We start from the raw sequence: 14,742 nt of genomic DNA, 5'->3' as shown, positions 1-14,742 counted from the left end.
TTTCTATAGAAAAAGTGTCTTCATTAAAGAGACTTTTTCTATAGAAAAAGTGTCTTCATTAAAGAGACATTTTCTATAGAAAAAGTGTCTTCATTAAAGAGACTTTTTTTATAGAAAAAGTGTCTTCATTAAAGAGACTTTTTTTTATAGAAAAAGTGTCTTCATTAAAGAGACTATTTCTATATAAAAAGTGTCTTCATTAAAGAGACTTTTTCTATAGAAAAAGTGTCTTCATTAAAGAGACTTTTTCTATAGAAAAAGTGTCTTCATTAAAAAGAATTTTTCTATAGAAAAAGTGTCTTCATTAAAGAGACTTTTTCTATAGAAAAAGTATCTTCATTAAAAAGAATTTTTCTATAGAAAAAATGTCTTGATTAAAGAGACTTTTTTTATAGAAAAGGTGTATCCATTAAAGAGACTATTTCTATATAAAAAGTGTATTCATTAAAAAGACTATTTCTATAGAAAAGTGTCTTCATTAAAGAGAATTTTTCTGTAGAAAAAATGTCTTCATAAAAGATACTTTTTCTATAGAAAAAGTGTATTCATTTAAGAGACTATTTCTATATAAAAAGTGTTTCCATTAAAGAAATTTTTTCTATAGAGAAAGTGTCTTCATTAAAGAGACTATTTCTATATAAAAAGTGAATTCATTAAAGAGACTTTTTCTATAGAAAAAGTGTCTTCATTAAAGAGACTATTTCTATGGAAAAAGTATCTTAATTAAAGAGTCTTTTTCTATAGAAAAAATGTCTTGATTAAAGAGACTCTTTCTATAGAGAAAGTGTCCTCATTAAAGAGACTTGTTCTATAGAAAAAGTGTCTTCATTAAAGAGACTTTTTCTATAGAAAAAGTGTCTTCATTAAAGAGACTTTTTCTATAGAAAACGTATCTCCATGAAAGAGACTTTTTCCACAGAAAAAGTGTCTCCATTAAGGAGACTTTTTCTATAGAAAAAGTGTCTCCATTAAAGATACTTTTTCTATAGAAAAGTGAATCCAATTAAGAAACTTTTTCCATACAAAAAGTGTCTTCATTAAAGAGACTTTTTCTATAGAATCATTTGACATACTTTTTCTATAGAAAAAGTGTCTTTGTTTAAGAGATTTTTTCTATAAAAAAGTGTCTTCATTAAAGAGACTTTTTCTATAGAAAACGTATCTCCATGAAAGAGACTTTTTCCACAGAAAAAGTGTCTCCATTAAGGAGACTTTTTCTATAGAAAAAGTGTCTCCATTAAAGATACTTTTTCTATAGAAAAGTGAATCCAATTAAGAAACTTTTTCCATACAAAAAGTGTCTTCATTAAAGAGACTTTTTCTATAGAATCATTTGAGATACTTTTTCTATAGAAAAAGTGTCTTTGTTTAAGAGATTTTTTCTATAGGAAAGGCGTATCCATTAAAGAGGCTTTTTCTATAGGAAAAGCTTCTCCATTAAAGATACTTTTTCTATAGAAACAGTGTGATCATTCAAAATACTTTTTTATAGAAAAAGTGACGTGTATATAGAATAAAGTCTTATTAGAAGATCATCATGAAAGAGATTTTTTTGTATCGGTGTAGAGTACAAAAAATAAGGTATAAAAATAGCAACATTTAATTTAACAATAAATAAACAAGAAAACAGGTGTTTTAATAGAAAAAAAAATAACAATATTTAACCACCATAAAATCAAAGTAACATTTGTTAAAAAAATAGTTATTTTTTTTTTTTTCAAAACTGTTACTGATGTTTTCTGTAGATGTCTCGTGATGTTGTTGTAACTGTAATCGACCCATAATTAGAGGATGAAATCTATTAATGAAATTATAATCATTGTTGTTGTTATTGTTATAGCTATAGTTGCTGGTGTATGGTGGCTACCAAAAATGGCATTAAGCGAGACACGACAATGATGATAATGATGATGTTGTTAATAATGATGATGCCTTTTGGCATCATGACAGTAAAATATATGTGGTGAAACCCAAAAACCCAATAGCAACAACAACAACAACGTTAGCAGCCACCACCACCAACAATAATAACAAACAGTAGCGATATAAGAGAGGAGCAACAATTGCGTAGTGTCTGCCAGTTTTAGAGTTTTTTGTTGTTGTTGTTCATGTTTTCATTGTGGTGCTACTGACCGATACTCTTTTGTGTGGAAACAAATATATTATAAATTTAATGGCAAAAGTATCGGACCGGCTTCTAAAATGAAAATGTTTGTGTTTTGTTGTTGCTGTTGTTAAATTTGATTTGTTTGTTTTTTTGAATGTTGCCACTTGCAATAACAACAATTTGTTGATGTTGTTATAAATGCTGTGGCTGTTTTATTCATTAAAAATAACATTACTTTCAAATACTATTAGGAGTCTTTAGGTGTTGTTGTTGTTGTTTTTTTTTCTGATTTTCTTAACTAAAGATTTATTTAATTTTGTTTTATTTCTTTTTTTTAACAATTATTTGCGTGACTTTTTTTGTTTTGTTGCTCCAACTGTTTGTATAACTTGTTCTTAACTTGTTATCGGCCTTTTTTTTGGGGTGCAATTGATCACAGAGTCAGAGTGAACAAAAAAAGTTGTTCAGCTTAAATAACTTGTTTTTATTATATCTGTTTTTAGGCCTTGAAATCAATAGTATTTGGAACTTAAATAAAGTTAAATAAGATAAATTAAATGTACAATTGAACAAAACAAAAAAAAAAAAAATGTGAATTACTGAAATACATTTAAAATAAAATTTGCAATGTTTCGGTTTTTTTTTAGGTGAATGTGTTAATTTTAATTGAATTTAAAATTAAATGAATTCAGTTCTATTTTCGATTAGAGTTTAATTAAGATTTAATGAGTTATTGCGGATAAAAAAGAGTTTAAAGAAATCCAGTTTATAGTACTTCATGGAACCGATATTTTCATCTAAAAGCAACGACACAAAAAAACCTGGCCCCGAGGCACGAACATTGACAAATTTCAAACATAACTTTCGAAAAAAACAACGAAAAAGTTTCAGATCAGATCTTCACTATTTTGAATAGATTTGAAAACGTTTTCAAAACAGAATAAGTTCTAAAAATGGCAACAAGGATGTTATTATTAATTATCACAATAGTTTAAAAACATTTTCCATTTCTTATTATTATAACAATTTTATGGTTTCATTTTATTCTTATTCTAGTATCTCTGCAGCAAGTATTGCATTTTATTTTCATTTTTATGCGTTTTTTCCTTCACTTAGTATTTCTGCAGAAAAAGAAACTTGTTTACATTCAGTTGAACAATTATTTTGTTTGACAGTAATCCGGTTGAATGATCTCACTGTGTATTTATACCGGATTTTTTTCCTACTTCTTCATCTCTTCTTTTTACAGAATTTACATTAACGGATTTAACATCATTATCAGAATCATCATCTTGGTTGTGTCGACAAATATACAATATATGCATATCTACACATGACCTTTAAAGAGTCAATAATCTGTTGAGTGCGTAAAAATATAATCAGTGAAATGTTCAACCCAGCATTATTTGCTGGTAAATTAAAACTGTTTAATTTTATTGCTGTAATATATTTGTCATTACCCGAAGATTTTGAACGATTCGATAATGACAAAAGGGTTCATTAGCCTAAGCGAACTATAGTTTTTGAAGACATTTTTTAAAAGTATTTCTAATAGAGACACTTTATCTATAGAAAAAGTATCTTCAAGGGAAACAGTTTTTATATAGAAAAAATATCCTTAATTCAAACACTTTTCATATAGAAAAAGTATCTTTAATGGAGACACTTTTACTATAGAAAAAGTCTCTTTAATGGAGACACTTTTTCTATAGAAAAAGTCTCTTTAATGGAGACACTTTTTCTATAGAAAAAGTCTCTTTAATGGAGACACTTTTTCTATAGAAAAAGTCTCTTTAATGGAGACACTTTTTCTATAGAAAAAGTCTCTTTAATGGAGACACTTTTTCTATATAAAAAGTATCTTTAGCGGAGCCAATTTTTCAATAGAAAAAATCTCTTTAAAGGACACACTTTTTTCTATAGAAAAAGTCTCTTTAATGGAGACACTTTTTCTATAGAAAAAGTCTCTTTAATAGAGATAATTTTTCTATAGAATAGGTCTCTTTAATGGAGACACTTTTTCTATAGAATAGGTCTCTTTAATGGAGACACTTTTTCTAGAGAAAAGTCTCTTTAATGGAGACACTTTTTCTATAGAATAAGTGTCTTTAATGGAGACACTTTTTCTATAGAAAAAGTCTCTTTAATGGAGACACTTTTTCTATAGAAAAAGTCTCTTTAATGGAGACACTTTTTCTATAGAAAAAGTCTCTTTAAAGGAGACAGTTTTCTATACAAAAAGTCTCTTTAATGAAGACACTTTTTCTATAGAAAAAGTCTCTTTAATGGAGACACTTTTTTTATAGAAAAAGTCTCTTTAATGGAGACACTTTTTCTATAGAATAGGTCTCTTAAATGGAGACACTTTTTCTATATAAAAGGTATCTTTAATGGAGACACGTTTTCTATAGAAAAAGTCTCTTTAATGGATACATTTTTTCTATAGAATAAGTCTCTTTAATGGAGACACTTTTTCTATAGAAAAAGTCTCTTTAATAGAGATAATTTTTCTATAGAATAGGTCTCTTTAATGGAGACACTTTTTCTATAGAATAGGTCTCTTTAATGGAGACACTTTTTCTAGAGAAAAGTCTCTTTAATGGAGACACTTTTTCTATAGAAAAAGTGTCTTTAATGGAGACACTTTTTCTATAGAAAAAGTCTCTTTAATGGAGACACTTTTTCTATAGAAAAAGTCTCTTTAATGGAGACACTTTTTCTATAGAAAAAGTCTCTTTAATGGAGATACTTTTTCTATAGAAAAAGTCTCTTAAATGGAGACACTTTCTCTATAGAAAAAGTCTCTTTAATAGAGACACTTTTTCTATATATAAAAGACTCTTTTTTAGAGATACTTTTTCTATAGAAAAATCTCTTTAATAGAGACACTTTTCCTATTCAAAAAGTCCATTTAATAGAGACATTGTTTCTATAGAAAATCGAGACATTTTATCTTTAAAAAATCTCTTGAATGGAGACACTTTTTATGTAAAAATTCTTTAGTTGTGAAGCCCTTTCAATAGACAAAGTGTTTTTAAATAAAAAAAATACGAATGAAATATTTTTATTTGTTTTTAAACCAGAAATTATTATTTCCTTGTGCCCATTATAGTAAGCCATAGTTTAACCTTTTATTCAGAGCTAAATTACTGTTACATTTTGTCACCATTCATTGGCTGACTAAAATCTCCAGGTCCTCCATAACATTGAGATTAGATTTTTTAAATCCTTCAATACAGCTTGGCGGTATCTCTCTTTTATCGAGCTTTAATCCTTTTGTCAATAAAGTCTTCGCTTCACAATTCCGTGGTGGGCAATTGATTTGGATTAACATTTTTCACACCCAGCTTTTCCAAATTCCTGATCCTTTGCACTTGATATTTTAATTTCTTTTTGAATAAAATTTCTCGGTTGATGGCTTGCAAATCTTCCATTGAACATTTTTCCAAATTGCGCACACTTTTCGATATCAATTTATCGGTAAGTGAAATTTTCGTACGATTCAAACGTATATAATGTGTTTGATTACGACGCAATTCTTCGCGGTACAAGAATAAGGTATAACTAACGGTAGATTTTGATTTGGATTCCATGTTAGAATTGATTGATTAGATAACTTGCAATGTTATTAGTTTGTAATCTCGAGTGAGAATGATGGCTAAGTGTTGCAATCTCAGTTTTATATATGTTTAGAAGATAAGTACCTGTTTAGGTTCGATGTTTCTTGGAGTTCATTCAGGTACATGATGGTTTCAGCAATTTGTGTATTCCCTAAAAAACTTTTCATTCTTACCTTTTTTGACGTCATAAACATTCATTCTTAATCCATTTTTTTAAACTTAGTATATGTTTTAACTAAACAAGGTCATAAAATATAATTCAACATATTAGTGGGATTTAGTTGAAAGGTTTTGAAAATGCAGCTGTGGTAAATTTTGTGGGCTGTTAAAGACTCAAAAGTCAAAACATGTTCAGTTTTGTCTGAAACTGAAGTAAATAAATTTACAAGCAGGCTAAGGCGGATTTAGTCAAAAAGTGAAATACTTTAAATGAGAGTTTCGTAGAAGTTGGTGCTGTGTCTAGTGATAAGGCGAAGTATGTTCATTTTGGTTTTCGTAGTATAATGTAAAGAATGACTAATTTCGCTCTATCTTTAGACTTCAGAAGTACATGGGTCCATCATAATTAAAGAATTAAAACATTTTTGAATACGATTACAAAATTCTTCACACTCTATACCCAACCCCTTAAAAATTATATTCAAAATTGCGTGTGTATCTTTGCATAAATTTGTCATTGCAAATTTTTCAAAAATATGCAATACTCTTGTAAATCAAGCCTTCTCAGCTTAACTTATACTCATGAATACCTGTTGCATATTTACAATTACATTACCTGTCAATGACACTGTCTGTCTACAGACATGTACATATTTGCAAACGTATGCGGTAAGTGTGTAATTCTTTTTTTTAATCTCAGTCCATAAAAACTATTTCAAGTTTTTTAATCCTCTTGTTATTTAAAATGTAATTTTTTTGTGTGTCGTTGTAAAATCTTGTTTTCAAAATAGTTTCACAAATAAAAGGATTAAAATACGAAACAGAGATTTTATCACCTATTGCATTTGTGTAGAAAGAACTAAATATTTGAAAAATTTATGATTTTTCTTTAGACATGAACAAACATGTTTTCTATTTATATGATTTGACAGGAATTTCCTAACAGGCAGATAGCAAGCCATCTGTGATTGTTTTATTTGAATGTGACTTATTCTAAGGCCTTTGTTACAAAGTAATTTATTATAGAAAAAGTGTCTCCGTTAAGGAGATCTTTTCTAAAGATAAAGTGTTTTTGTTAAAGAAACATTCTCTAAAGAGAAGGTGTCTCTGTTAAAAATATTTTCTTTGGATCAGTAGTGCTTTCTAAAAGAAAAACTCTATCAAAATAAAAATTATCTCCAATGAAGACTTTTTCTATAGAAAAAATGTCTCCATTAAAGAGAATTTTTCAATAAAAAAAGTGTTTCCATTAAAGAAACTTTTTCTATAGAAGAAAAGTGTCTCTATTAAACAAACATTTTCTGTAGACTTTTTCTATAGAAAAAGTGTCTCTATTAAAAAGAATTTTTCTACAGAAAAAGCGTCTCTATTAAAGAGACTTTTTCTATAGAAAAAGTGCCTTCATTAAAGAGACTTTTTCTATAGAAAAAGTGCCTTCATTAAAGAGACTTTTTCTATAGAAAAAGTGCCTTCATTAAAGAGACTTTTTCTATAGAAAAAGTGTCTTCATTAAAGAGACTTTTTCTATAGAAAAAGTGTCTTCATTAAAGAGACTTTTTCTATAGAAAAAGTGTCTCCATTAAAGAGACTTTTTCTATAGAAAAAGTGTCTCCATTAAAGAGACTTTTTCTATATTAAAGGTGATCCCCTTAAAGAGACTTTTTCTATAGAAAAAGTGTCTCCATTAAGGAGACTTCTTCTATAGGAAAAGTGTCTCCGTTAAAGATACTTTTTGTATAGAAAAAGTGACTCCACTAAAAGAAGACTTTTTCTATAGAAAAAGTGTCTCCATTAAAGAGGCTTTTTCTTTAATAGAGACTATTACTTTTTCTTTAGAAAAGTGTAGCCATTAAAGAGACTTTTTCTATAGAAAAAGTGTCTTCAGTAAATAGCCTTTTCTATAGAAAAAGTGTCTCCAGTAAAGAGACTTTTTCTAAAGAAAAAGTGTCTCCATTAAAGAGACTTTTTCTATAGAAAAAGCGTATCCATTAAAGAGGCTTTTTCTATAGAAAAAGTGTTCCTATTGAAGATACTTTTTCTATAGAAATAGTATCCCGATTGAAGAGATTTTTTCTATAGAAGAAGTGTCTCTATTAAAGAGACTTTTTATATTGAAAAAGTGGCTCCACTAAAGAAACTTTTTCTATAGAAATAGTGTCTCCAGTAAAGTGACTTTTTCTAAAGAAAAATTGTCTCCAGTAAAGAGACTTTTTTTAAAGAAAAAGTGTCTCCATTAAAGAGTTTTTTTCTTAAGAAAAAGTGTCTCCATTGAAGAGACTTTTTCTATAGAAAAAGCGTCTCCATTAAAGATACTTTTACTATAGAAAAAGTGTCTCCATTAAAGAGACTTTTTGTATAGAAAAAGTGTCTCCATTAAAGAGACTTTTTCTATAGAAAAAGTGTCTCCATTAAAGAGGCATTTTCTATAGAAAAACTGTCTCATTTAGGGAGGTTTTTTCTTAGCAAAAAGTGTCTACATTTAAGAGACTTTTTCTATAAAAAAGCGTCTCCATTAAAGAGACTTCTACTATGGAAAAAGTGTCTCTATTAAAGATACTTTTTCTATAGAAAAAGTGTCTCCATTAAAGAGACTTTTTCTATAGAAAAAGTGTTTCCATTAAAGAGACTTTTTCTGTAGAAAAAGTGTCTCTATTAAAGAGACTTTTTCTATAGAAAAAGTGTCTCCATTAAAGAGACTTTTTCTATAGAAAAAGTGTCTCCATTAAAGAGACTTTTTCTATAGAAAAAGTGTCTCCATTAAAGAGACTTTTACTATAAAAAAAGTGTCTCCTTTGAAGAGACTTTTTCTATAGAAAAAGTGTCTCCATTAAAGAGACTTTTTCTATAGAAAAAGTGTCTCCTTTAAAGAGACTTTCTCTATAGAAAAGGTGTCTCCATTAAAGAGACTTTTTCTATAGAAAATTATTCTCCACTAAAGAGAAAAAGATTCTCCACTAAAGAGACTTTTTCTATAGAATCTGCACAAAAGAGGCTTTTTGTATAGAAAAAGTGTCTCCACAAAAGATACCTTCTCTATATAAAAATGTGTCTCCATTTAAGAAAGTGTTTCTATTAAAGAAAGTTTTTTTTAAAGCGCTTCTATTAAAAATTTTTATAGAAAATTGTCTCTCTCTATAGGCTTTTGCTATAAAGACGCTTACTAGAGAATATATATTTCCATTAAAGCGTTGCTTACTATAGAAAAAGTGTCGACTTGAAAGCCAATGAGTCTTCCCGTATGACGTATTTTAATAGAAAAGTGTATTTGATTGTTAATGGTGTTTGGGTAAAGTCTCGTAATATATAGAAATACTTCAAATTAAAATAATCTCTTACAAAATCTTCAAATGTTTGGTATTATATTACGAAACACTGTGCATGCACAGTGGATATTGCATAAAATATAATTGCTATAATTTTGTTGCTAGCCAAATGTAGATTTAAATGAAAGTATTTTTTTAGTTTTCTTGTCCAAGTTTTTTTTTGTGTTTGTTAGTATGTATTACAAAGAGTGTAAGTGTTTGTGTGAATGACCCGCAAAATCCACATAATTGAACAATTTACAAGACATTTGAAATGCAACAGATAGATCTTGTATACTGAGCACTTGTGTCTGTAACAATTTAAATTGCCTGTAACTATAGACAATATTTTGTTTTTTTTTATAACTCGATTTTTTCTATAATTTTTTAAAGTTGACTCTAAACAATGGAGTGTGTTATAGACATATGAATTAGACAAGTTAGTAGTGTACGCTGTGGCGCTGCCATGATATTGTGGGGTTGTTGTATGGGTATCAACAACAAACACATCTTGATAAAAAACGATTTGAACTGGTTACTAGTGTAACGCTCTCCCGCTATTGTTGTTGCAATTTAAAACATCAGCATCAACAGCAACAAAGACAATATTTTTTTCTTCTTATTTTTAATGAAAGGAAAAGTTGTTTGCAAAACTTTTTCTATTATCACGTTTTAACAACAACTACAAGCTATTTACTATTACACTTATAAATAACAACAAAAAACTGCAACATATAGATAACAACAAACTGAGTTGCTAGACGCAACAACAACAATATTAATAAATATCAACAAAAATTGCATATAAATACTCGAATTCGTACTTGTATAACTTGCCACTTGTAATTTGAAACTATTGCCCAATATTTGTGCACCACTCTATAAAATCGCAACTCAAAAAAAAAAAAAAAAAAACACACTCTCAAAATATGGGTTAACGACTTTTAAACACTTCAGCGTGTTTTTCCATTTCAGTCTTTTTTTTTATTTTTTTGACCATATGCAGTAATCAGAAGAGTGAGAGTTTGCAAGGGTAGTTTAGTAAATATTTATAAATCATATGTATGAACTGTTAGTTTTCTTATAAACAAATTTTATTTTATTAATGAAAGAAAAAACTCAACTTTCATTGATTGCATTTAGCAAAAGAAATTGCGAAAAAAAAACTTGAACTTAATCAGACAGACGGATTTTATATGGTCAGTTTTACAGTTACAACGTAATATTGCCGGTGTTGGTGGTACATTGAACGCTTTCGGTTTAATTTTTTTTTTTAGTTATGAAAGTGAAATTTCTGTTTGCATTAGATACACGATCAAAAGTGACGTTATTGAACATTTGTAGATTTTGTCATCCGTTTTATTAACTAAGTTGTACATTCATATTTTTCAAAAAAAGTTACCTTTATGTTTACGTAATTAGGGTGCCCCTTTAATATCGTTTTAAAAAATATCTCAATAATATTCACAGAAAAAAACCCACTTTACTGAAGTCAATTTTTCTATGGAAAAACACTCTTCACCGAAAAAAAATTTTTCTATAGAAGAAGTCTCATTACAATTTTTCGCTAGAAAAAGTATCTTTAGTGAAGACAAACTTTCTATAGAAAATGTCTCTTCACTGAAGACATTATTTCCATAGAAAAAGTGTCTTCATGAAGACATTATATCTATAGAAAAAGTCTCTTCATTGAAGAGACTTTAGACTCTTCGTTGAAGATATTTTTTCTACAGAAAAAGGCTCTTCGTTGAAGATCATTTCTATGTAGAAAAAGTCTCTTCGTTGAAAACTATTTTTCTATAGAAAAAGTCTCTTCATTAAAGACAATTTTTCTATAGAAAACTTCCTTCATTGAAGACACTTTTTTTTTATAGAAAAAGTCTCTAGAAAAAGCCAATAAATTAAAAAACAGACTAGACCAAACACTAGTCTACAGACTAGACTATAGACTAGACTATAGACTAGACTATAGACTAGACTATAGACTAGACTATAGACTAGACTATAGACTAGACTATAGACTAGACTATAGACTAGACTATAGACTAGACTATAGACTAGACTATAGACTAGACTATAGACTAGACTATAGACTAGACTATAGACTAGACTATAGACTAGACTATGGACTAGACTATAGACTAGACTATAGACTAGACTATAGACTAGACTATAGACTAGACTATAGACTAGACTATAGACTAGACTATAGACTAGACTAGACTAGACTATAGACTAGACTATAGACTAGACTATAGACTAGACTATAGACTAGACTATAGACTAGACTATAGACTAGACTATAGACTAGACTATAGACTAGACTATAGACTAGACTATAGACTAGACTATAGACTAGACTATAGACTAGACTATAGACTAGACTATAGACTAGACTATAGACTAGACTATAGACTAGACTATAGACTAGACTATAGACTAGACTATAGACTAGACTATAGACTAGACTATAGCTAGACTATAGACTAGACTATAGACTAGACTATAGACTAGACTATAGACTAGACTATAGACTAGACTATAGACTAGACTATAGACTAGACTATAGACTAGACTATAGACTAGACTATAGACTAGACTATAGACTAGACTATAGACTAGACTATAGACTAGACTATAGACTAGACTATAGACTAGACTATAGACTAGACTATAGACTAGACTATAGACTAGACTATAGACTAGACTAGACTAGACTATAGACTAGACTATAGACTAGACTATAGACTAGACTATAGACTAGACTATAGACTAGACTATAGACTAGACTATAGACTAGACTATAGACTAGACTATAGACTAGACTATAGACTAGACTATAGATAGACTATAGACTAGACTAGACTAGACTATAGACTAGACTATAGACTAGACTATAGACTAGACTATAGACTAGACTATAGACTAGACTATAGACTAGACTATAGACTAGACTATAGACTAGACTATAGACTAGACTATAGACTAGACTATAGACTAGACTATAGACTAGACTATAGACTAGACTATAGACTAGACTATAGACTAGACTATAGACTAGACTATAGACTAGACTATAGACTAGACTATAGACTAGACTATAGACTAGACTATAGACTAGACTATAGACTAGACTATAGACTAGACTATAGACTAGACTATAGACTAGACTATAGACTAGACTATAGACTAGACTATAGACTAGACTATAGACTAGACTATAGACTAGACTATAGACTAGACTATAGACTAGACTATAGACTAGACTATAGACTAGACTATAGACTAGACTATAGACTAGACTATAGACTAGACTATAGACTAGACTATAGACTAGACTATAGACTAGACTATAGACTAGACTATAGACTAGACTAAGACTAGACTATAGACTAGACTATAGACTAGACTATAGACTAGACTATAGACTAGACTATAGACTAGACTATAGACTAGACTATAGACTAGACTATAGACTAGACTATAGACTAGACTATAGACTAGACTATAGACTAGACTATAGCTGTTTTGTGTGTTTTTGTTTCAAATATTAAGATACCATCTTCTTGTTTTTCTAAATAATTTTAGAAATTATTTTTTCTTATTAAATATTTATTATTAGTTGATGTTTTAAAAAGTTAAATTAACAAATGTCATTTTAAGTTTCTGTATTAAAAGGAAAGTATCATGTTTATGAATAAAAAATCAAGTACATATTTTAATTTGAGTTTTATTTGTTAATAGGAATAACTGGCTTGTTTAATATTTAATTTTATTTTAACTGAAATTGAAATTTGTCATAAATGTCACCGTTCCAGTCATTCATTTGAATGACAGCTGTCAATTTTTTTTTATTCAATTGTCATTTGATTTGTCTACGCTTTTCATAGCCATGGTAAAGAAATACATAAATTACATATATTTTTTGCACAATGGTCAATTGTAAGTCTTTGTTCTTAAGAATTGGAAAGGGCTGTCATGCTAACATGAGTTTTCAGTACAAAAATCTATATCTAACAATTACTCATTTTAAACAAATTTCGACTTATATATAAACTAATTCCAAACTTTCTACTTTAATCTATTTTAATCATTTCTTCATTAAATAATTATAATAATTTCTCAAAGTATCTTAAACTTTAAAACGCTTATTACCAAAACAAACTTTTAACTAACTAAAGTATTTTAAATTATATTAAGTTGTCAGTTATCACTGCAGGCAGACTGCTTTACTATGTATTATACCTGATGAAGAAACGTTGATTAAAGCCCAACAAACATATCACATATTTTTCACCCACAAGCAGACATATGCACACATACATACTTCAGTAACCAAAAATCTGTAGCATAACAATAAATTGTACAACATGTCTGTCAGTCAGCCAGTCAGTCAGAGAGTTAGTCCTTTAGTGTTGGTTAAATCATGTAGGCTTTAAATTTAATTAAATTACATAATTGATAAACAATTACGTATTATGTTTAAATATACTTCAGTAATTTAAAAACAAAAAGAACAACAACTTTCAATACGTACAAGCACAGATGGATGTTATTGTCTGTAAAGTGAGTGACAAAAGTAGAAAGTTTTTCTTTGGAAATAGTACTTTTTCTCTCAAATGATGAAATGTCTCTCTCTAATTAAATAGAAAAGTTCTCTTTAATGAGCACTATTTTTTAAAAGAAAAGTCTCTCTTAAAAAGACACTTTTTCCATAGAAAAAGTTGCTGTAGAGATGACTCCTTTTCTATAGAAAAATTATCTGTAAAGAAGACTCCTTTCTCTCTGTAAAGAAGGCTTCTATAGAGAAAAATGGCAATCTAAAGAAGACACTTTTTCTATAGAAAAAGTCTCCTTAAAGATGACACTTTTCTATAGAAAAAGTCTCTCTAAAGAAGACACTTTTTCCATAGAAAAAGTCTCTCTAAAGAAGACACTTTTTCCATAGAAAAAGTCTCTCTAAAGAAGACACTTTTTCCATAGAAAAAGTCTCTCTAAAGAAGACACTTTTTCTATAGAAAAAGTTGCTGTAGAGATAACTCCTTTTCTATAGAAAAATTATCTGTAAAGAAGACTCTTTTCTATAGAAAAAGTCTCTGTAAATAATGCTCCTTTTCTATAGAAAAAAAGTCAATCTAAAGAACACACTTTTCTATAGAAAAAGTCTCCTTAAAGATGACACTTTTTCTATAGAAAAGTCTCTTTAAAGAAGACAGTTTTTCTATAGAAAAGTCTCCTTAATGAAGACACTATTCCTTTAAAAAAGTCTCTTTACTTAAGACAATATTTCCATAGAAAAAATCTCTTTAATGAAGACACTTTTTCAGTAGAAAAGTCCCTCTAAAGAAGACACTTTTCAAAAGAAAAGTCTCTCTAAAGAAGACACGTTTTCTATAGAAAAGTTTCTCTAAAGATGACACTTTTTCTATAGAAAAAGTCTCTGTAAAGAAGACACTTTTTCTATAGAAAAAGTTTCTGTAAAGAAGACACTTTTTCTATAGAAAAAGTCTCTCTAAAGAAGACACTTCATCTACAGAAAAAGTCTCTCTAAAGA

The 14,742-nt window shown here is 28.6% G+C and overlaps 1 protein-coding gene across 1 annotated transcript; it reads right to left on the bottom strand.

The window, feature by feature from the left end:
- Nucleotides 1-5,403: 5,403 nt before the first annotated feature.
- Nucleotides 5,404-5,706, bottom strand: LOC119607863. The gene has a single exon (XM_037961973.1). The coding sequence runs from the start codon at nt 5,698-5,700 to the stop codon at nt 5,404-5,406; it is 297 nt and encodes a 98-aa protein (XP_037817901.1). The 5' UTR covers nt 5,701-5,706.
- Between the last annotated feature and the right edge of the window lie 9,036 nt (nt 5,707-14,742).

Source organism: Lucilia sericata, unplaced genomic scaffold (assembly GCF_015586225.1).
Source record: "Lucilia sericata isolate MDLA Ls3-8-SP2 unplaced genomic scaffold, ASM1558622v1 Contig000755F_arrow, whole genome shotgun sequence".
NCBI lineage: Eukaryota > Metazoa > Arthropoda > Insecta > Diptera > Calliphoridae > Lucilia > Lucilia sericata.
This window is presented reverse-complemented; position numbering and strand designations above follow the sequence as displayed.

Coding starts and splice junctions, on each gene's coding strand:
- LOC119607863 (XM_037961973.1), bottom strand. CDS start 5,700: ATGGAATCCAAATCAAAATCTACCGTTAGTTATACCTTATTCTTGTAC.